The sequence below is a fragment of the Leopardus geoffroyi genome, chromosome D2 (genome assembly GCF_018350155.1).
Source record: "Leopardus geoffroyi isolate Oge1 chromosome D2, O.geoffroyi_Oge1_pat1.0, whole genome shotgun sequence".
Lineage (NCBI taxonomy): Eukaryota > Metazoa > Chordata > Mammalia > Carnivora > Felidae > Leopardus > Leopardus geoffroyi.
Window position 1 is genome coordinate 24,254,944 of NC_059334.1, and position 24,795 is coordinate 24,279,738.

At 42.0% G+C, this 24,795-nt stretch overlaps 1 protein-coding gene across 2 annotated transcripts in view; it reads left to right on the forward strand.

Moving 5' to 3' along the window:
* The window catches only part of ARID5B (AT-rich interaction domain 5B), a 179,512-nt gene extending 155,189 nt beyond the window's left edge, over positions 1-24,323 (forward strand). For both annotated transcript variants that reach the window (XM_045437536.1, XM_045437537.1), the window contains 2 exons: positions 14,523-14,721; positions 18,139-24,323. In XM_045437536.1, the coding sequence (XP_045293492.1) occupies positions 14,523-14,721; positions 18,139-20,304 (2,365 nt within the window). In that variant the 3' untranslated portion in view covers positions 20,305-24,323. The remainder of the gene's footprint in view (positions 1-14,522; positions 14,722-18,138) is intronic.
* Positions 24,324-24,795: the final 472 nt, after the last annotated feature.

The window sequence follows — 24,795 nt, forward strand, 5'->3', positions numbered from 1 at the left end:
AGTCATATTTTTTTTAGTTCAATTAAATTTTTATCTGTGTTGCATTCAGCGTAGAGTCTCTTTTAGTATAGCCATTCCACGAAGCCTAGAATGTTTTGGTCGGTATAACCTAGTAAACTAGGTTGGGTTTAGTAGCCCATGGAAAAATCCCCATGAAGTATTCCTAAGGGATTGCCTTACGTGCTGTTATAGTCCACAAGGATTTTTTAAAATGGTAACAGGAATTCAAATTATTACTCTTTCTAGCCTTTTTTTTTTAGTATGCTACATCAGTTTTTTAAATGTGAGTGTTACTTCTCTCAGTATTTACTACAACAGCCTACATTCTCACTGTACATAACAGGTACACCACTGAAACCCTAATTCAAAATAGCATAGATATCTCAGGTGAGTGTTGTGTTAAGAGCACTTAAGGTAACATATTCAACTTATTTTTGACTTATGATTCAAGGCTTTAATCAGAACATTTTCATTAGAAACACCATCTGTATTTTCAAAGGGCTTCTCTTCTGATAGTGAACCTCCCATACCTCCATGTGCAAATGTTCCCAACACCTGAACCATCAAACGTAAAGGACCAGACAGCAGTTAAAATTTGCAAAAAGAGTGTATCTCAGCTGTTTCACTCACTTTAAGGATGAAAATTAAACGTATTACAAAGCATCACATGATCAAAAAACAGATTGGGTTTGATGGAAAAAAGATTGGATCTGACAATACAGTGATAATACAGTGAGTGTGTGTAATTAACTCAAGTACTGGTGTAGATAAAAATAGCCTCAATCTTAAATGAGATACCAAGATCTGTACTTAGTTGCATGACATACCTCATCTGCAGTAGTAAAATCCCAAATGCCTTCAGTCAGTCAAATTGGAAAATTCTAGGAGAGATACTTTACACTTTAGCAACTATACAACATTATTTAACATTCTTAAAAAGTTTTCTTCCCTCCTCATTCTTGGGAGTAAAGGGAATGTTTCATGAAGGTTTGGTGTCCCACTGGATTAAATACTTTTGAGATGCTAGGTCACTCACTCTTCTAAATCGAGAATTTGTTTGGTCAGTGCTTATCAGTCAGGATCTAGTAAGGACAATAAAAACCATACTAGGTATTCAACAAAGAGAACTGACGTAGAGACTTGCTTAAACCACTGTTTTTATGAAGCTGTATGTTAACACGGAGGTAATAACCACAGGTTCCCTGGGGCCTAGAGGAGAGGCTGTTGCCACCCACAAGTTTAGAGAGTATGTCTCACAGAGCTGGGGTTAAGATCCCTCCTTCCCGGGGAGGCTCCCAACCAGTGCTGGTGGTTGAGCTCAGAGGTGGAGCATCGCGGAGCTAGGCTCAGACCTGAGGAGGGAGGGCTCCCTAGCTGGTGCTGGGCCCCAGAGCAAATGGAGGGTGATAGTTCTGGGATTCTTGAAAGAAGCTAGAGGCTGGAACCAACTGCTGCTGCTACATCACTGTTGGGTTGGCCCTGAAATGAGCAGTGAACAAATTAGAAAGAAGGAGGGACTTCCACCCCTCCCCTGGCCTGCTATGGCCCCATTTGCAGAACCCCAAAAGGAAGACAACTGACAAAAGAGACATGTAATGGGTGGGACTCTGGTCCCAGAACACAGAAGAGTAGGTTTGGAGCTGAGACAATCAATAGTCAGCTGCCAAGTGGGACCCCCAACATGGAAAGCTCTGCACAGAGCCAGAAACCTTGTCCCAGGGTGGTTAGCATCCTTCCTTGGATATCCTTTCACTATCTAGGCCCCTTTCACATTGTCGTGATCAGATACAAAGGGTGTCTTGAGCGATTAGTAATTAATAATAGTGAAGCACTAAAATTTGCAGATACCTGACTTTTTCTGGAAAAAAAAAAAAAAGAGGCTCCACTTTCATGATCCTGAAAGGAATCACCCATGCTCCTGTGTGTTGTGGTAGGCAGAAAGGTCTGGGGCAACTGCTCCAGATGTCTTACATCTTTATTCTCTTTAATGGTTCTACGGGAGAAAGGCAGAGGACACCGAGATCTGTCCAGTGACTAGAAACAGTTCTGCTTGGGTCAGAGAAGAGCCTGAAGCTCTCAGCCACAACTGTGCTTAGGGACTTGGTAGATTTCCTTCCTTCTTGCTAATTACAGGCATGCTAACACAGAACAGAGAGGTCTAGATTGGGGAAAGGCCACCGTTTTCAAGAAGGTTCAAGAAGTTGAAAAAGATCAGGGTCTTGTGGGCAAACGTCTAGTCCAGAGATGCCCGTGGAAATCTGTCAAACCTTCCCAGTCAGATCAGAATGACCGAGTTCCCCCTGTGCATTCAGTCACACTCTTTTCACTCTTTTCACTCCGGTATAGAGACTCAGTCTTTTTCCTATTTCCTTACCACCAGCTTTGCTTTCCTAGAAGATGAAGAAATGAGTGATCTAGTAGGCATTATCCACTGATTTATTTTTCGTGTGGTGTGGTTCATGTTTCCAGTAAATGTTTTCATTTTCCAACAAGAAAAAAGTAGCCAGTTCCTCAGTGAATATTACTTGTATGTTACTCGGGCACTCTTGGTTTATTAATGAGTGTAATAATGAAAGTGTGGGTTGTTGAAAAGAATCAATGAGTGTTTTTATTTAAGGCACAGCAGAAATGGTACAATGCCTGTGAATGCATCATTGTTGCTGAAGGCCTGACTCGTCCAAACTTGCCTCTGATTGGTTTAAATCAAATAGGTCCAAGCACTTCATAAAAATGTCTTTGTCAGCCTGGTTTTACTTCCAAACCTATTCATCTCTGTCAGTTTTTAATATTAGTACCAGGCTCCTGGCCATAGTCCATTAGTACTGTACTTAATTGCTCATGTTACAGCTGATCACCAATATAAAAAGCATTAATGTTCCCCATCGCGAGACTGTTGCTATGTAGACGTCTCAAACTCAGCAAAGCTCATGAAGTGTGGTTATTCTGGACATTCCTTGCCCAGGATTTATAGATAAAGTTCCTATCGGTTATAATGCAAAGAAAAATGCCCAGCTCCTCCTGGTCAGGACCCTACTAAGTAGAACATTTTCCTCCTGATCTGACTCTCTCTGTTGAAGATGTGCTGAGTCACCGTTATCAGGACAGGAGCAAAAAAGGGAAATGGTTCTTTTTATGGCATTCTCTTAGCTTAGTTTTCTGGAATAGTAATTCACTTTAAAGACTTGCTTTCACATGCAGATTTGTTTTCTTTTTTAGAAAAATGTTGTTGTTTTTTTTAAGCACATACAAGAGGGAAAAAAATCTTTACGTAGAATACCACATCACTGGTTTGAATTTTCTTGAATACATTGCATGGTCTGTGTCTGAGGAGCACGTGAAGTTGTTATTAGGGTTGGAAAAAGGAGCACTGAGGCAAAAGGACTTTATGATGTGCTTTTCTGAGTATTTAGAAAATCAAAATCAGGGGTGCCTGGGTGGCTCAGTCCGTTGGGCGTCCGACTACAGCTCAGGTCATGATCTCATGGTTCAGGAGTCCGAGCCCCACGTCAAGCTGTGTGCTGACAGCTCAGACCCTGGAGCCTGCTTCAGATTCTGTCTCCTTCTCTCTCTGCCCCTCCCTTGCTAATGCTCTGTCTCTCTCTGTCTCTCAAAAATGAATAAACATTAAAAAATGTTTAAAAAAAGAAAATCAAAATCATAAACAAATGTGCTTATATGCCAGAAATGAGCAATTATGCATCATCTTCTTATATACCTAATGCCCAATTTCAAATTCTAACCTTTTGCCTTGCCTGGAAGTATTCCCCTGGCAAGACTGTCCTGCTGCAGGGCTGGGGCGGCCTCCTTTGCAGTGACCTGGGGTCAGTGGTACCCAAGCCAGACGCATCTGGGCAGAACCCTAGTGACGGCTGGACCTCAGCCTTTCCTCTCTGAAGAAAGAGAGGTTCATGTTTTGAGTAAGATAAGTATGTGCTTTAAGATAAAGACCAAAAATATATCAAGTCCTAAGGAACTCAGCTAATCATGTTGTGAGGAAAAAGCCAAGGGAAAGTAAAGTAAGGTGAGTTCCAGTTCTGTTTATGTCCTGGACATGATTTGCTATGTTTTTGGTCATTTTGATACCCTTGAAGTTAATCAGTACACAATTCAGAAAGACACAGGCAAGATCACAGAGTATTTTAGATTTGAGAGGTCCCTTAGTCATCCTCTAGACCAGTGCTTCTCAAGTGAGGGTTTCTGGCCTGTCTGTGTTCTGTGAACAGAATAATTAAGAATAAGCATTGTTACACGTACGTAGCAATTTGCCAGAATCATTTTATGTCTGTTGAAACAAATAAAAAATCGGGCCTTGTGTTTTATGTGCCTTTCTTAAATTTCATTTTCTACTAATTCATTTTTATGAGTTACGAATTTTACACCAGTGTCAGTCAGCAACAGACAGGAAACTCAGAAAACTGGTCCTTCATGTCAGGCCACTGAAGAAGCACTACTCCACACCCCTGGGCACAGACTCAGATGTTTGTGGGGGAGGTAGCATAGGTGAGTGCCGTGGCCAGGTAGGAAAGTAGGAAGCTGGCACACACAGACAGGCCAGAGAGGCCCGGCAGGATCAGCCAACACCACTGTCTTGGACAGATACAGCCTCAGTACTGTCAGACCTTGAATGGTTTCATGATAACTTTTACATGAAGTCACCTGACTTGCAAATATTGGATCCAATATTTCTGAAAATATTTTACATCAGTTAAACTAAACATACCCCTGGGCAAAATGTAGCCTATAAGCTGCCAAGTTCTGTGGGGACTAAACTACCTTTGGCACTGGGCTAATCCAGTCTCTGCTCCAACGCCTTGCAGTTGGGGAACAAGAAAGAAGCGGGCCACCGTTGGAGGTGCTCTTCATCTAAACACTCTTCCACATGCTGAACAAGGCACCATCTGTGGCTTCCCACTGGCCCTCCCTCACCTTCTGGTGAGACTCTTTCTCTGCATGCCATTTCCTTGGTGATGGGCCACCACATGCTTGGCAAAGCTTCTCTCCCACTCCAAGGCCTCCTATTCCATTCAACCAAGCCTCAGAGCACGATTTATGGGTTTTCACAAGGTTGGCCTGCTCTTACGTAGATGCCTCCAATTTGTGTCACTCAGAATACCCAAAGCGATTCCAGATGTGGTATATAGTACTTCTTGGGATGTAGCAGTATCAGCCTTTCAATATAGCCTGAGATTACATTTGAAATTGGTAAGAAGCCCCCTCCCAGTGGCCACTTTCTTTTTCTGGGATAGGAGTGATTTGCCATTTGAGTGACTGACTGACTGCCTTTTTCCTTTGCTGCTGTCCCCAAGAGCCATTGGGTGTTTTTTGAATACCTATGATATACAAAGCATTCTCTGGGATAATGAAAATGGATGAACCAATGAGTTTGGAGTAGGGTTGACAAACAATGAGGAGGTGCTCACCCTATCACATTTATGGAAGAGATGGCTAAGGGAACATGATGCTACTTTCCATGAGGCCAAGCTCAGCTTCAGAATTCTCCTCAGTATGGCACCCCCAGGCCAGTGCTACCAACTCAATAGAACTGGGAGGTACTATGATCCTTGGCTTATCTAACTTATCATACGATCTGACTCTTAGTTCATACATACATGAAAGAGAGTTGAATATTTAAGGCTATAAAAACCTTAGGTAAGTAAGTAATAGATACAAATAAGAAGTTCAACAGGGATGAAAGAAAGAAGAGAGAATTTTCAGCTGGAATGAGCAAAGTCTTCCAGGAGGATCTAGAATTTGACCTGGATCTTAAAAGAGTTAGGTTAGAACTTGAGAGATCATCATACATCACACATACAGAGATCAACATACAGCTAAAATATTCAGCTGAAGAATTCAAGAACAGTAAAGATACTATTTTTGGGAGCAAGGATCATGTGGTATTGCTTTCCTTGAGTCTCCCCAATGCACCCAGTGTGGCATCATGAACATATCTGGGAACTCAGGAATTAGGGGTTGAATGAATTGATTTCAATCCAAACAAAAAGGACAGTTTCTTCTACAAAATGTGCATAAAGAGGTAGGGAACGAGGTGGTGGAAGAGGCTGTCAGGGGAGTACTAAGGCTCAATTTCAAATCAGACCCACCACAGGCAGGTCTTGCAGTTTATCTTCTCAGTGTCTGTTAACTCTCTTGCCCTGAGGTCCAGTGGCTGGACCACTCCCATCCTCACCCATGGGTGACCATGGTAGGGTTGACCAATGTCTGGACTTGCAGCTCCTTTCTAAATACTGTGTTGGTAATGTGGGCTCTGGCCAGTGGGCACAGGTATTAATACCTCTCCAACACTGCCACTCAGGCTTTCTCAACTCCCTTTTTCCTCAAATACACAGAAGTCCTCCTGGCTCTTATCAACAGCCAGGAGCCTGGGAAATCTAAGGTGCTGAGATTCAGGCAGGCTGAGGCATTTCTGCCACTCTTCCGTCTACACTCCACCAAGCTTGTTCTGGGGGACCTATAGAATTCCTCCCCAAAGGACAGTCAGATAATTTCCTAAGCAAGAGCCTTCCTCTGTATCACTCAGCATGCCTAAAATGCTCTGATAACTTTCCAATGCCTGGATATTTCAAGAAACTTTTAAAAAGGAAAACAAAACTCTCGCCAGGCCCTGGAGTAGAAAAACTGGTTTCTGCTTTAAAAAAAAATAAACAACAGCCTTTGAAAAATCTCTATTTAAAAATTCTTAAATTTGCCTCTAAATGCAAGTTGTAATTAATAGAAGTTGGAGTTTACACTATCGAGTGTAAAAACACCCTCAGGCACAAACTAATCAAGTGTGTATGTCATGCTGTAAACTACAGCAAGTTCTTTGTTTGACCCAAAAAAAGCTTGCCAAACAGCAGTTTTTCTTTGTCAGTCTCCTTTATTGTCTCATTTTTGTTTTCACCCTACCTCCCCCCTTTCTCACTCCTTTGAACCTGGGTACAGTATTTAAGAAACTTTTCAGGTCCTATGTTTTATTGATAGTTTTCATCAAGCATGAATTTAAATTTGAGAATAGATTAGGTGTCTTAGCCCCTTTTCTTTTTGATAAATAACAAGAGGTTTCTACTTATGATTTTCTGTCCTCAGGGCTTTATCATTAAGATTAAATAACTGTACTCTCAAGCATGCCACTGCACAAACATCTTTTCAATTACGCGAGTAACAGATGCCTTCACAAAGGAACTATTGAAAATTCAGAGAGCCATGTTTCCAAAAAAGAAAGAAAAAAAGCATCAGATGACAGAAGAATGTAATTGTTTACCATTAAAATATATCCTTAACTCTTCCACCGAAAACCTCTCAGAACATTTTGTTTTTATACAACTTATTACGAAGTTTGATCAAAATTATAAATGTTTGGGGGAATTGTTGAACATTTCAGAAGCTCTGGAACCCATGGTGTCTCACGTAGATGAGACCTAAATGCAATAGTTGTTTGCCTGTCTTCACATAATGGACACTGTCTGCCTTCATTTGTGGGGTGCTCATTATGTTGAAAACACTGTAGTTATATTTGTCTGTTACTCTTGAAATAATGTTCATCTGCCCTTGAAATGGATCCATGCAACTTGATTCTGAGTTAGTCATTGTTTTTTCATTGAGAAGAATGATTGCCGCCATCTTTGCTGGCTGACATTGTGGAGGGCTGGGTGCTATTTATGGTCTATGCCCTCTGTTGTGAGAATGTACTTTAATCCCAGGGCATAAAGTCAGCCTTAAGTCCATTCCAACTTTCTTTAGTGTGAAAGACATGGGGATAACATCAGTCTAGACCCTCTTAGAAGAGGCAAGGAGGCATCATAGAAGCAAAGCCCCTGAGGAGCTTTCATTCTAACTGGGGAGGCCATGAGAACTTCAAACATGGTAAGATTAAGTGCCCCAGGCTGGAATTCATGAAGGGATATGATTCCTGAGTTTCTCTTACCATCCAACATCAAGTTGGGCCTCATCCACCTAGGGTCACCACCTTTTCGAGAGTCATGGTATTTTAGAAAAAGGAGTATTGTGCCCAGTGCCCAAGCCATAGGGCTGTTCTAATGGGTTGACTCCTTGTGGAATGGCCATGGGTGTATTTTATAGGTCTGCTGCGTCTGAGAAAAAGAGAATGCTCACCCTGATTTTTTTAGTGCCTTAAGTGCTTAGAATTCTCCTAACCCAGGGGTGATCAGTTCAGTATCTCCTGAGTGTCAGTGCTTCTCAGACAAGGTATAAAAGTGCAGTTACCCTGCTGATATGAAGGCAGCTCAGAGAGGCAGACAGATCTGTGTTTGAACTCAAATTTTAGCACTTAATAGCTGCATGCCTTTGACTAGTCATTTAATAATTTCACTCTGAACCTCCATTTCCTCATCCATAAAAATGAGGGTAAAATAATGTACCTGTATATACTTCTTTTTGTAATAGTTGAACTTAAGGTATACAAATACCTCCTATTAATAGGCATTTACATGGTCCCTATTATTAATATTGTAATGCCTAATCAATATATAAGAATAACCAGAAGTTTCTCCCCCCATCCTCCCACCTCAGGCCCCCACAGACCAATGTAACTGCAGTTCAGCGGGCCTGTCATCCCTGAGCAACCTCTCTCACATTGACAATCCTTTATAGGAGTCAAGCCACCACCTTGCTTGGCCCAGGCTTCATGTACCTTGCTTTTCTTTTTTTACTTAGTTAGGGTTACAAGCACTCCAGGACCACAGAAGAAGGTGTCAGAGTCATTAATGGGCCTAGGAAACAACTCTCCCACCACTTCCAGGGGCAAATGGACAGTATTAATGCCTTCAAAAAAGTTTCTTGTTCATCTTCTGTTGTCTCTAGAGTAGGCAATGAAGCCCTGTTAGGCAGGTAATTTTCCCAAGAAAGACCTTTTCTGATGACAAGTGGCCATATATTGTTGTTGATATAATGGGCCACATGGCTTTTGGGTCATCTTACATAGAATACAAATGATGCTATTTATACCCACTTCCTTATTAAAGCACTCCATACAGTTTACCCTTGGTGACCTCACGGTCAAGCTAAGTCTTCCATATAGAACCCATGCTGCATTCTCCCGTGGTTTTCTTAGCTCACATGAGTCCTGCCATTCACCATTCTCCATGGCCTACAGGTCAGCATGGCCTCTGTCTCCATGGTTCAATGCTCAAAGCCTTGAGTTCACCTCCTCATCTGTTTTAGGAGGGTGCTGGAGACCTCTTTCTCAGCTCTCTTGGTTACTGACATTTTGCTCCTCACACTCTGCACGCTATTTTTTCTGCTTTCCAGAAACACACCATAAAATAGAGGAGATTTTTACCCAGGGCCCACATCTTTCTCAGATGGAGCTTGGTTTTTAAGAGAACAGGAACAAAGTTTCTGTTGTACTCAGTGAGTGTTGTGCCCACTGAGGAAACATCCCACTTCTGTGTACGCTGACATAGCACATTTGTGTCTTTGACTTTTGTTTTGGTACCAATCACCCAAATGCCTTCTGCCATTTTTATGGCTGTGGTCTGGAACCCTGAGAGGTGGACAGTATGTGAGATTAGAAACTTTCTAGTCTTCTTGGAACCTTAACAAGGGTGCATACATCATCTTCAAAAAAGAAAAATATACCTTCTATTGGCTCCATATTTGGTGAAAGATTGCTTCCCACACTTCACAGTGAAGTTATATTTTCAATTTCTGGCTGAGAAGGGAAATGTCTGGCCAAGCCTTAGAATTTATCAACCCTGGAATCAACTTAGAGGTATAATGACTTCATTTGGGATCAGATCAGATCCGAAGCCCCAGCGGAACCAATATGCCATTTCTTTTCTACCGCCATACAAAAGCCTAATACTGTAAGTATAGTAGGAGCATTTTGGCCCTTACATGCACACCAACTTTATTTCCCTCTGACCCTAAGGTATTCTGTTCCAGGGGCACCAGCAGATCTTTGGGCCTAGAGTTTTTCACAGGTTTGATACCATAACAGTGTCTATAAAGTGACGAGGGTGAGTTTGAGGATCAATTACAACCCTATAAATTACCTACTTCTTTCCCCCACTCCAAATTGAGTCAGTTCTAGACAGTATTATACTATCATTTTGCAGAGCTCTATAAATAGATGGATTCTCATTTTTCCTCTTAAGCACTGTTTGCTCAATGTTTTTGGCCCCAAAGTTCAGTCATTCCATGCAAGCATTAATCAATACAGAAGATTATTAGTGGTTACTCGTTCAAAAGAGATTTGACATTATTTTCCGTCTGAGTATGGGGAAGGGAGGGGGACAGCGCTGCCTAATAAAGATGAAGTCTTTTCTTCTTTTGTATGAAATGCAAATGATGAGGACATGTGGCGATATACATTTCTTGAATGTGAGGCTGCTGGTTTTTGTTAAGAAAGAGAGGCAGGACCCTGGAGGATTTTAGAATTTGTAAATATAAAATTATCTGCCTTGGTGTTTAAAAAAATAATAAAAGAGAGAAAGAGCTGGCAGGTTGCCAGATTACTTACATTACAGTAATAGATTTGCTGACCCCTGACTTCTGCTGTAGAGAAATGTATTGAATTTTTCATAATATCAGATGAGGCAGATCTAAAAACCTAGTATACTGAGCATCATTATTTAACTTGAGATTTAACAAAGCCGAAATCTTTTCAAACCAGCAATTTCTTGTATGATGATAATTTAGTGGCTCAGATGCTAATAAATCAAGGTTATAATGCTATTGATTTGTTAATTTTAACTTGGGTTGATTTTAAGTCGTCTTTATTTAAAAAAAAAAAAGATGAAGAAGGAGAAGGAGAAAAAAATCTTGCTTTCACAGTGACTGAATTTAATAAGAATCTTGGTGATAGCAAAAGGCTCCCCTACTGTTTCTGCTGTGGGGTGGAAAATGTTATTCTTGTATTATTCCTAGGGAAAAATAAAATCTCATGCTGCTACAAATCTTATGCCTATGGAAAGATGTTATTTTTTAATACATGATGGCTTACCTATTTCAGATCCATTAATGGCATCGTAAATAAGCATTTTGCTAATCTGAAATGTGAAATCTGGATAATAATAAAGGCCCATTTATCTGCCAAGCTTTCAATTCCCAGAGTAGATGTAGATCAGGGGTAAAAATCTCTCTGGATTTTCTAATGAATATATTGCTTCTCTTCCCCATTACTTCCACCCACCTAAAACCCAACCCACATTCTTAGAGTTGCAGCCCATTGAAGATGGGCTGTGTAATGAGTTCTCAGAGGCTGGGGTGCATTTTTGCTTTTAGCTGTATAGTTTAGAGACTGATTAAATCTTTGTTGTACTACAAATATTTGAGGAATAATCATCCGCAAGGCACAGGCATGTTGCATTATATACTAGATTCTTTATACAATACGAGCCTACTCAGCTTCCTGCATTGGGTAACGTTGACCTTAATATTGGCTAACCTGTTTTTAATGGTATTGCATTTACCCTAAACGTTTGAAATGTTCCAAAGCCTGTAATAGCTTTCGTCTTTTTGTACTGTAAAAACTTCTAATAATCAGATGATAAGATCATATCCTGTGGGGTAATTGTGTTGTACCATGACAGGATAACTGAAAAAACATTCAGTGAAAATCGCACCAAACGGAAATCACTATATGAACAGTGATTGTTTGTGTGCTGTGTGAGATCGTGCCCTGTTCTTTGGGGCTTAGCTGGCCATATTTCTACTTGTTTCCTTTTAGCTGCTGCCTTTCTTGTTTTATTTTGGGAACCTTTTTTTCCCTGAGCCACTATAATTATCTTTCAGTGATTTAGAAGGAGGAAAAAAAAACCACTCAATTGACCTTTACACACACACACACACACACACTCACTCACTCACTCACATATTCTCTCCCTCTGGAAGCCTTGAACAAGCAAAGCTTGTGTTTGGATTCAGTTTTACCTTAGTCATGCCTCTTTCCAGATACAAGAAACATTTAATTCCAGATTTCCTGCTTCTGGCTTTAGGCCTTTGACCAGCAAAGTGAAATGTATTTTTTACTGCTGTCGGCCAGCCAGCTGCTGAGTTGAGTGAAGAAGAAAAAAAAAAAAAAAAAAAAAGAAAGAAAAGGAAAAAAAAATGAAAGCAAAAAATGAAATGGAAATGTTGCCCTGCTTCTTGAATCTGCAGAATTGTCTAAGGAAATTAAAGTCTCCTAAAGGCACCCAGCTAAAGGGCCTGGGTGGCCCGGGCCTGTGAGAGCCTGAGGGGAGGGGTCCACGTTGGGTGTGCCTCCAACCCAGTTCTCTGCCTTCTGTCACCCTCTCCCTACACTCAGAGGTAACACTGTCATGCTTCCCGGTGAAGAGGGTTCCTCCACGTGTCACCGTCGCGATTACAGAATGAAGCTGAGGGCAAGGGGGTCCCAACAAACAGCAACCATTGGAATACCCAGACTTCAATGCTACTTGGGTTCCCATGGCAACCAAACAAAAGTAAAACAAACCTATCCGTCCCAACAATAAAAATATGTTTTCATTAAAGTCTATTTAAAATGTTTTTCCCCCCGTTTAAAATATTCAATGCATTTCGCTCCCCAGACAAAAATCCCCAACCTGCCGATGTTAAAGGGGGATCAAGTCCCTGGCAGGACCACGCAGATAAAAGGAATCGGGGTAATGTTGGGGACTTTACAGATGAGACGGGATAAATTCAAGTATGAACAAGATTGCTTTTTTCTCTCTTCTGCTTAGTTATGCTTTTTATTATATAAACATTAACTGTAATATTACAGTGGGAGTCAGGTATTTGGCAACCATATATTATTTTAGTAAGTCTACATCGAGAGAACAGTTTCCAGTTTTAGCAGCTGTAACATGTTTAAACTCAGTTTGTAATGGGATCTGAAGATAACTATTCCCCACGGGCTGTGTTGATCTTCATGGCTGGCCCACTGCCAGACAGAGGGCTCGAAACTATTATTCACGCCTCCTTGCACATACCTTGTCTGAGCATGCTCAGTAAATGAATTTTGTTTCTAATATGCTGTAAATCGGGATTTCATTTTCCCATAATTTCCTTGGTATTTTATTAAACATCGAACTATTATCACAAAAGCCCCCACGTCTGTACTCGCAAACCTGAACAGTTGTGTGTGTTGAAGTAGCTGAGATCCAAATTGCCTGGTTAGAAGCCGATTGTAGGATAGCTAACAAATATCCAAACCAAAGAAGTTTTTGCCTGGAAGTCTTAGTTTAAAAATAATTAGGGTTCCCAATATTTGAACAGATTTATGTTGTTTATAAGCCAAGTACATTTTCTTCATTGAGTCAACTTGTCTTATTTAAAACAAATTATGTTTGCCGTATTAAAGTTCATATTTTTAAGGCTGAGTCTTGTATTAATCCCACAGTGAGTCATTAATCATACCAAATGCATTATAAAAACTTTAATCACTGCAGTTGAAACTGAGATTGTAATGCAATCCATCCCTTTTAATTACATCAGCTATTTTTCCCTTTCAGATCAAGAGCTATGTCGCAAAGGGAAAACAGATTAAAACTAGAGCTGTTTGATGTTTCTCTTTTTAGAACAATTTTATGTACTTTGTTTGAAAAGTTATATAATTAAAATGCTTGAATTTTTCAGCCCTCTGATTTTTGTGGCTTGAGTGGTCTGTCCGCCCTCCTCACTGGGGCTGTCTTTTGTTTGGCACCCCAAAACGGGTGGGAGTCACCCACCCACCTCAGAACTCGGGAGAAGACAGCTGTCTCTCAGCCACACTGAGCTTGTCTCCCATTAACCTCTTTATCTTAAGTGTCTGCTCTATATTTTAACATGAATGAAAATATAAACTTTGGAGACAGGCAGAACTAGGTGCAAATTCCATCTCTAACAAATGGTGTAATGCTTAAGCAAATTATTTAACCTTTCTGGGGCCTCGCTTGCCTCATCTCTCAAAAAGGAATAGTAATAATAGTAATAGTAGTAGTAGTAATATCATAATAATAACAATTACAGTAACACTCCAGAAAGATATTGTGGAGATAACATGAAATAATCTATATAATGCATTTAGGACATTACCTGGCACATACTAGTGCATACTTAGACTATCATGTTCATGAAGTCAGGGGCTTTGAATGCTTTGTTCACTGCTATATCTCAGTGCTTTGAGCACTTATGCACATAGTAGGTGCTCAATAAATAATAGTTGGCAGAGCAATAAATGAATGCCAGCTGTCATTAGTCTTGCTTTCATTGCTGTGATAATATTTTTGGCACTTAGCCAGGTTCCATGAACTGTGATAATGATGTTAACTTTGGACGCTTCCATTGGTATCTTTGGTATATAGATTCATAAAACCAGAAAGATGTCTTGCAAGGAAGTATGTAAGTTACCAGGTGCTGGTTTTGACCAAGGAAGTAGATCCCGGAAGTGTGGAGTAAGTTTCTAGAAATGCACAGGTGTCATTGGAGATGAGGTCATTCAATAAATTGCTTGTATTGAGAAAAGAAACTAAACCCCAGTAGCATCAATGCTACCTGGAATTGTCTCCCAAGATTGATCATCTCTTCTGATATCCTTCCAGATTAATCCTACCATATGAAAGGTTTATTAAAGGAGAGGAAGATAAACCCCTGCCTCCAATCAAACCTCGGAAACAGGAGAACAGTTCACAGGAAAATGAGAATAAAACAAAAGTATCAGGAACCAAACGCATCAAACATGAAATCCCTAAGAGCAAGAAAGAAAAAGAGAATGCCCCAAAGCCCCAGGAATCATCAGAGGTGAGTTGCTGTCCTCCACAGAAATACCTCTGTGAGACACATCCTGTCCTGTGTCTTCTGGAACCCGGCATCCAGAGCCGTGTCCCTGAATACCCACAGCCCTAGACTAAGAATTCACATCATCTCAGCTCCACGGGTCCCCGTAGAGTGGATCTGTTGGTTTGCCCAGGAGCTGGAAGGCAGTGCGTGGTATTAACTGGATGGACCAATAACAGGATCTAGAAAGATGGGAACATCCTGTATAAAACTGATAGCAAATGCTGTCTTTGAGATAGAAGGAGTCAGGGCTTCAGCTCTGGGAAGCAAAGAGACTCCTATGTGATGTGGCTTCTTTGTCATTTCACAGCCAGTCTATCTGAGGAGTTGGTCTGACTCTAAAGCACACTTTGTGGGTTCTAGCACATCTAGGGATGTTGAAATGATATATGCCATGTCTCCACAGGACTTCCCTAAAAACTCAGAGATTTGTTTGCCTCCCATAATTGACCTCTGTGCATGAGCCTTGGGTTGAAACCAGTTTAGAAACACCTTAAGTATATACTATTTGTAGGAGAATTTTGAAATTGTTCCTCTGAAACCATTATTATCTCTCATGTTAACAGGTAGTTTCTGAACCTTTTAAAACAAGCCCCAGCTACCCACAGCCCCCAACAGCCCTTTGGTAGAAGCCATTACTGTCAGCATACAGCCAGTCATGGAGGCTGATCTGGGCTCTGTTTCAACATGAATAATAAAAAACCCTGCTGCCCATAAAAAAAAAAAAAAAAATTAGCAGCCACATTTGGAGACAGCATGTTCTAGGATTCAACCCCAAAGGGAATTTTGGTACTGATATTAAACACCCCCTAAAAATCAGGTTTATAATGAACACATAAGAGACTCCCTAATTAAACACTGGCTTAAAACACACACACACACACACACACACACACACACACACACACACCACACCAACCTCCTAACTAGAAATTAACCTACCCAACTGACTCCTGTGTAAGAAGAGATTATTAATAACAAGAAAAGATTTATTTTTTATTTTTGTTTCATAATTATTCTAAGCTTTAGTAATTAAAAAAATGGGGGGGGGGGAATGATGCAGAGATTTCTAAACATCTGCAAGCTTGCAACATAAATGGCCAAAAGCAAGGAAATTCCAAGTTAAGGCTGACATTCCATTCTTCCTTTATCCCGTTGGCCTGGTGATTTATTATAGGGTTTTGGATCAGTGAGTTCTATTAGATACCATATGTACAGCATCGCCAAAGCACCAGAGGACAAACTGAGGCCACGGGGCCAGCTGACCTTTGAGTGGCTCCACTTTGGGGATGAAGTTTGAAATGGTTGTTTTGTGAGGTGGGGGAGGAGTCCTCAGCCCGCTGCCCTGAAGCCCCTCAGCTTGGGGAATGATTGTTGCCAAGAGTAGAGCCTGACTCCCTCCAGATCACAGAAATTCTTAAGGCCTTCAGGCTCCCTGTTTCTCCTAGGCCCCAGTGCCTCAAGGCACTGTAATGTTGGAGTATCAGAGGTTATCATGATCAGGTCATCTGAACTACCTGGACTCTCATACCCTCTCCAAGGCTGACCTTAGAGTAAGAACTGCTGCCCACCTCCAACACAGACCCATGTGTTTGGCCAGGTATATTTCTCCTCGGTGACTGTGTGTTTGGAGTTTGGATTTTATTGTTGTTTTTCTTGATGTTTTCAATATGAAGCAGTGAACTCAATGGAGACAGGAGGGTTTATAAAGCCCTTCCAGTCAGACCCACTATCTTCAGGTAATTGGATTGCAAATGGCATGGTGGGAAGGTACCATTTAACACATCAAGGCAGATCATAAAATGCCATCCCAGGAAAAACGGTCCTTTACTTTTTTCTGCCTAGCTTCCAGAGACCCTCTAAACCTGTTTTACAAACAAAACCATAAAACTCCATGTAACCGAAGACCTAGGTCCCAGAAACTTCAGTGAGATTGAGTATCCCCTGTAGCTTTACTTCAAACCACAGCCCCATCAGAAACTGACATTTAAATGCAATTTGCCTTTTTCCCTTGCTGTACTCATTTTTCTGTATTTTCATGTAATGTATAAGCTCAAGGGACCAATGATGATTGTTAATGTAGAACAAGTAATGATATTTGTACTGGAAAAGGCAACTATTAGTACAAAAAAAAAAAAAAAGAAAGAAAGAAAGAGAAGCAAAAGCTATTAGGTCTTACACGTCCCTAAAAGACAGAGTTATCTTCAAGTAGATTTAAGGAGAAATACCTCTGAAAGGGTTTGATTTCTGTAAAATATTTTTTCTGTGCACCCCTACACCAGCATCCTCAGTCCTACCCGAAGATGTTAATGTGGTTGATACTTCTTTTCTTAACAAAGAGGAACAACATTCAAGGGATGAGATGATGGGGGGGGGGGGGGCGGTGGGCAGGGGTTGGAAAAAAGACCAGCTCAATACAACTGTTTTGTGACTGTTCTCCTCTTAGACACGTCAGGGCAGAGTGACAGTTTTGAAAGGGCTTGTCAGCCAGCTGGGTCACAGATGGAAAGTTAAAATGACCTTCTAAGGTCAAACTTTGCACAGCTACATAATGCAATGAATGGGTCAAATTGTGCCCACAACTTCTGTCAATAGGGACACATAAAGCGCACACCCATCTCATTGACCACAGTGTATTTCAGTGAACAGAAAAGCTGCATTTGTGGTGGTGCTCACTGCCTGAATTTTGATAACTTCATTTTCAGCTTTAATAGAAATATAGTTTGCTGCAGCCTAGAAGGACTTTGAGTCCTCTGTCCCTCAGGTAGACAGGCTGGTGTTGCATCCGCATAATTTTTTAATATTTTAGCATTATCTGCATGTCACATGGCACTGAGTAGAAATTAACACTTAAGCATTGCTAATTTTAGGCATCATACTGAACACATTAGGATGAGATTTGCTGTCTCAAAGAAAGGCAAGGGGTTCTAGGAAGTTTGTTGCCTGTTGTTGATATGGGGTTGGTTGGGTTTTGAAAGAGAGATGCTTTAAAAAAAAAAAAAAAATCTTTCTCCAAAGTGTCATAAAGCGCAGCATGTAATTTAAAACCCATTAGGATAATTGACTGATTTGACAAAAAAACAACCTCAGAATTAACCTATATATTAGAATCAAGGAATGATAAGATCGTATACACTTTGCTATTTGATAGGTGTCTCACAAGGGACTAGAGCGCCTACCTACCCTCATGTTTCTGTAATTTAGATTTCTTTGTTTAGAGCTGTGATGGGGGGTGGGGGGAATAAAGCTTTACAGAAACTCCCTGAGCTGATTGACAAGCCTGTTTTCAAGAAAAACTGCTGCGTGTAATATTTTGTTTCATAGCAAAATGTGTCAACGCATTTGGCTTCCTTCTGACTGTCTTTTGAAATATTTTATCAGGTCTCATCAGAGCCAGAGAAGGAACAAGAGACTTTAAATCAGAAGAGCATCACGGAGCCTCTCCCGGCAGCAGATGTGAAGAAAAAAATGGAAGGGTACCAGGATTTTGCAGCGAGGCCCCTGGGGTCTAGGGCAGACCCAGAAAAGGACAATGACATAGATCAAGGTGCCGACAGTGAGAAGGTGGTGGAAGAGGTGGGAGAGAAGGGGCCTCCTCCTCCACTCCCGAGTGCCCCTCCGGCCCCCGAAAGGGGTCCAGCCCCTGTCCCCGGGGCCGGCAAACAGCCACTCACCTCTCCCAGCGCTCTTGTGGACTCGAAACAAGAACCCCAGCCCTGCTGTTTTACAGAGAGCCCTGAAAATGACCTCCAAGAAGCGCCCTTCCCTGGCTTCCCCACCACGCAGCCACCCCTGGCAAACCAGAATGAGATAGAGGATGACAAGCTACCCGCAATGGCGGATTACATTGCCAACTGCACCGTGAAGGTGGACCAGCTGGGCAGCGATGACATCCACAATGCCCTAAAGCAGACCCCGAAGGTCCTGGTGGTTCAGTCATTTGACATGTTCAAAGACAAAGACCTGACTGGGCCCATGAATGAGAACCACGGGCTCAATTACACCCCTCTGCTCTACTCAAGGGGCAACCCAGGCATCATGTCTCCACTGGCCAAGAAGAAACTTTTGTCCCAAGTCAGTGGGGCCAGCCTCTCCGGCAGCTACCCCTATGGCTCCCCACCCCCTTTGATCAGCAAAAAGAAACTCATTGCCAGGGATGACCTGTGTTCGGGTTTGTCCCAGGCCCACCATGGCCAGAGTACCGACCACATGGCCGTTAGCCGGCCGTCAGTGATTCAGCACGTGCAGAGTTTCAGAAGCAAGCCCTCGGAGGACAGAAAGAGCATCAGTGACATCTTTAAGCATGACAAGCTGGGTCGATCAGATCCCTACCGCTGCAGTCTCTCCAAGCATCACCTTAGCCCCCTTGCTGACTCCTACGTCCTGAAGCAAGAAATTCAGGAGGGCAAGGAGAAGCTTCTGGAGAAAAGGGCGCTCCCTCACTCCCACATGCCTAGCTTCCTGGCTGACTTCTACTCCTCTCCTCATCTCCACAGCCTCTACAGACACACGGAACACCATCTTCACAACGAGCAGACAGCCAAGTACCCTTGCAGGGACATGTACAGGGAATCAGAAAACAGCTCTTTCCCTTCCCACAAACACCAAGACAAGCTCCACGGGAATTATCTCGCGTCGCTACATCTGCAAGACAAAAAGTCGGCCACGGCCGAAGCGCCCACGGATGATCAGCCGACGGACCTGAGCCTTCCCAAGAACCTGCACAAGCCCACGGGCAAGGTCCTGGGCCTGGCGCACTCGGCCCCAGGGCCCCAGGAGAGCAAGGGCGCCCCCCACTTCCAGGTCCTCAACAGCCAGGGGCGAGACTGCCACCCCAAAGCCTGCCGGGTATCGCCCATGACCATGTCGGCCCCTAAAAAGTACCCCGAACCGCTCTCCAGGTCGGGAAAACCTCACCACGTGAGACTGGAGAACTTCAGGAAGATCGAGGGCATGGTCCACCCCGTCCTGCACCGGAAATCGAGCCCCCAGAACATTGGCGCCGCGCGCCCCATAAAGCGCAGCCTGGAGGACTTGGACCTCGTGATTGCCGGGAAGAAGGCGCGGGCGGTGTCGCCCCTGGACCCATCCAAGGAGGCCTGTGCGAAGGAGAAGGCCTCGGAGCCGGAGAGCGAAGGCGGCAAGGCGGCACACAGCGCGCACTCGGGGGGCCCATCGGAGGGCCACAAGCTTCCGCTCTCGTCCCCCGTCTTCCCAGGTTTGTATTCCGGGAGCCTGTGTGGCTCGGGCCTCAACTCCAGGCTCCCGGCCGGCTATTCCCATTCTCTGCAGTACTTGAAAAACCAGACCATGCTTTCTCCACTCATGCAGCCCCTGGCTTTCCACTCGCTTGTGATGCAGAGAGGAATCTTCACGTCGCCGACAAATTCTCAGCAGCTTTACAGACACTTGGCTGCGGCCACACCTGTAGGAAGTTCGTACGGGGACCTTTTGCACAACAGCATTTACCCTCTAGCTGCTATAAATCCTCAAGCTGCCTTTCCGTCTTCTCAGCTGTCGTCCGTACACCCCAGTACAAAACTGTAAGCCCAGAGCTGCACTCCTTACCCTGGGGGTGATGGCTTATAGAATTAGAAGTCAGTATTTCTTCTAATCCGGGGGTAAGATCAGTCCCAGCCAAAGGGGCTGAACGTGCCGAGAAGGGAGGTGAACATACCTGATTTTTCCTGGGACGACTCCAGCCTTGGCTAGTCTGTCTCCAGCCCCTTCCAACCCAGATGCCCTGGCGCCTAGATGGTTCCCTTTGCATGTGGGTCTTGTGAAGGGATTTTTGTGTATCCAGGAAGAATTTAGAGGACCCCGTCTTGAGGATGGTCAGGAACAATCTGGGCAAAAAAAAAAAAAAAAAAGAAAAAAAAAAGAAAAAAAAAAAAAAAGAAAAGAAAAAAGGGGGAGGGGGCAGGCATTTCAAAGGAAGGGGCAAGGAAGACTGGCAGACATTTGCCAAGGGATGCCCCTCTTCCCACAAAACTCTCCAAGGTTCAATCAATGCAATGTATAGTGAAACTTCAGTAGATCTTTCATTTTGACACTATTAAACAATCCAGAGAAGTAAACACTGTTAAAATGACTGTATATATTTGCTTCTTAAAACTACCCGTATCACTGTTTGCTCACCTAATTTATATACAGGTAGTTCCATTTTCTCCCGGTTCCTTCTTGTCCTTTTTTTTTTTTTTTTTTTTTTTTTTTTTAAACAGTATCGCTTTTGTTTGCAGGTCTTTTGTTTTGTTTTGTTTTGTTTTGTTTTGTTTTTTAAAGGCTGACTGACTGTCCTAGTTGTTGATGTGTGTTTGTAATTTTTCCACATCTTATCATTTTGAGCAGCTTTGGGTGGTAAAGTTATTGTTTACAAATTGAAGCAACTGATTCTAGTGGAACAAATGAAAAAGAAACAGTTGAGCACACAATAGTGCAAAGAATGTTCCTTTGCAGATCCGCAACTTAAGGATTTTGTTCCTCATAAATGGCATAGTCGAAAGAGCTTATACACTGCTTACCCGGCCAAATGCTTTGCTTTGAAGTATTGGGTTATGTGAAAATATCGAGCATTGTCCTTACCTTATCTAGGCTGTGAAACTGTCCTACATACCAGAGGAATCATAAAAACAAAAACCTCACTGGCAGCAAGCTGCTGAACAACAAGAGTCTAGAGGACATATTTGTGGGCTGCGCAGATATTTTAGGAATTTCAGAAATTAGAACAGAAGCCAAAATGATTTACATTGGTGTTGGCACCGATCCCTTTAAACAGTGTGGGAAAGGGGGTTGGGGAAGAAGAAGGAGCCCCACTATCCGGAAGAAAAGGAGCAGCTGGAGGCCCGGGCACTGATACCTTCCCTGGGTCGCGGTCTTTTGAGTAATAGTAGGTAGTCACATGGCCTTCATCAAGTTGGTTTCTTGTTCTCAAGAAGAGCCTCCCAGGCCACATCTCTGTGGGATAATTGGCATCCTGGATTACCCATTTCAAAAGAAAGCCCTCTTCTTTGGGTTTATGGGGCGTTAGTGTTGTGAGTATGCACGCACATCTGGTGGGTCGTGTCATGTTTTTAACCACCTGGCAAGACAGTCCACTTTACAATTTCTTTTATTGTTGGAAGAAATGGCCAAGTTGTTCAAGCAGTCAAAAGATGTGGAGAATGTGTATGGTCATTCTCGCCACTTTATTCCATGCGCTGCTGGGATGTAACACCGAGGTGGATGCATTTTCTAAGTGTGTTAAAAGTCAGTCAATACAGAGTGGATTTTCTTTCCAAGTCCCATCCCTGCTGATAAGACTGCTTGGGTGAACTCCCCAGCCAACCTTTCCCTCCCCCAACACTACCAGTAGACATTAGAACCACAGTTAACCAGTCCTTTACCTCTGAGATATTTAATTCTATGAAAATTTTGATGACAATTTTCAACTTCTAAATAGGTAACTCGACTGCAAAATAATCACAACTGGTAAACAAGGACACTGCGGCTCTTAAAGCCATGCATGCCATACATTTGTATTGAAGCGTCTCCATGACATGAAGCCAAATATTCAATGTAACATACTTAATATCCAAAGGTGGAAACAAAAGAATGTAGAGATCTAGTGTTAAGAGTTCCATTTGCTTCAATTAATTATTTACCTTCCTGTGGAATTTTACATATATATATATATATATATATATATATACCATAGATAGACTAGTAGAATATAGATTATAAATGTGTGAGTGCAGATTATCCTGCTATTGCACAAGATGGAGGGGGAAAAAATCTCAATTCCAGCTGGCAAATTGCTAGCCAGGACACATATAAGCAAGTTGCACTAGATTGAATGGCCACAGAATCAGAGGCCATGGAAGAAAAAGGAAACTCCAGTGTTTCTGCAGCAGAACATGGGCTAGACCCTAGCACATGGTCTCTAGGAGTCTGTTTCTCAAAGGAGTGGGGGCCGTCTGTCCCTGGTGGAGCTCACCTATCCGTTTGGAATATGGGGCATTTGTTTTCCCCGCTACAATGATTTCAGTCTGGTTTCATCATGTTGGAATTCGATCACACCATTTTCAAACAATGTTAACATAGTCCAGCTTTTGTTTTCCTCATCTCTTCCGAGAGGAGACTCACTGTTTCTGTCTGAGGAAGCTCATACCCTCGGCAAAACATCAGGACAAATAAAGAGAGATGGGGGTATACATTCCCAACAGAAGCAGTGTGTTATTTGTTTTAAAACTCCGAACAGAGATCTTGGAAATCTTTCAAAAAAACCATTGAATTCTTCATTGGCTGAGAACTACATTTTAAAAAGTCTTAAATAGGGCTTTGTTTGCATTGTTTGAGTTCAAGGGGCCTTATTATTGAATGGAATTGCCCAAGCCTTTCTTTGTGCAATCAAAGCATTGTTATTGGTAGTTTAGTAAAGGAAACTGTGGAATCTAATTGGCAATGGAGTCATAAATCTATTTACTGAGTGTGGCTTCCAAGAAATGTTGCAATTCAAAATAGCACTAAGTCCGTGATTTACTGGACACTTGGAGATTCTAAATAATATTAAAAAAAAAAAAAAAGAAAGAAAAAAACCTTTCCATGCAACTTCTGGTTTAACATTTGGCAACTTAAAAAAAAAGAGAGAGAGAGAAAACAAAACAAAACAAAACAACAACAACAACAAAACCCCAGCCCAACTGAGATTCAGAATTAAGTATTCTTCTAGTAAGTGATTGGAACTTGTAATATTTGCCACAGGACTGACTTATTTATTTACTAGCTAGAAGCTCTTAAGTTCACTTGTTTATCAGGGCATATACAGAAGGGTTTATTAAAACTCAATGTTGACTTTACAACTTTCTGACCTGGTGCATGAATTCTCAAGTACTGTATTTCACTGTGTTGGTGTGTCTGATGGAAATTTCGAGGTGATCCCACAAAAATATTTTATGTAGTGTGCCTTCAAAGAGAACCATTTCTTTCTCTTCACTTGTTGTCCCGCAAAGTCACATTTGGTGGTGGTCAGCCAAGTCCCATCTGGTCCAGTTTTACTCTTGTCCCAGATTTAAAGAGAAATGGGAACAAGTTTGCCCCAGTGAGACCCACACCATTGCAATGAGTATCTTGAGCACTTAAATTCCAGTGTTGGCTGTTGATGTATTTGATATTCTGCTTGTCTCCCCATGGTTGAAATATGTCTGAAAATAGCAGCATAATCTCTTGGCTGTTTATACTTTTTTAAACTTTCCTGTGTTGTAAATATTGTATACTTTTGGTGATTCCAGCTATGTAACCTCTATGCTCTGTAAGGTGATTATTTGTATATAGCAACATGGCCCAGTGATATTACATAGTTTCCCAATGGAGAGGTTATTGAGTAACCTTTGCATTAGTTTAAACACTACCAGAAGAATGCTGAGCCAAAACTATAAACACTCAATTTTGTATGTTTTCCAAATTGTACTTATTACTGCTTTTGATACTGTATTACGTGCCAATAGTTTCCCAATCACATAGCAGGCAAGAGATATTTTGTACTTTTTGATCCACTGTAATATTTAATAAAAAATGTTACTATCTGTTTCCTTTTGGGTGTGAGCAATCGGTTACTTCTTCCTGAGGAGTCCTGTGGCCTCAAGACTTTTTTGCACCCTGTTGTCACCAAATTGGATAATAGCGGTGATGATGATGATAATTGGTAATGGTGATGATGGTGTCTACTTTGTTGAGAATTTGCTGGGTGCCCAAGTGACATACAGTCTTCACACCCACACATGAATACAGGTACGCCTGTTTTACTGATGAGAAAACTAAAGCTTAGAGAGGGCAATTTGCCCCAGGTCACCTAACAAACTGAGTTAGGATTTGAACCCAGAGCTCTTAAGTCTATGACTTCCTTTGTATGCCATGCTCCTCTCCTGGCAGGTAACAAAAGTCACTATTTACTTGGCCAACAAAGATTTACTCATGCCTGAACTGCCGGGCTTAGTGTTAGGAGCTGGAAATACAGAAACAGTTAATCAAATAGTCAGTCATATAAATACAAAATCTTGACCT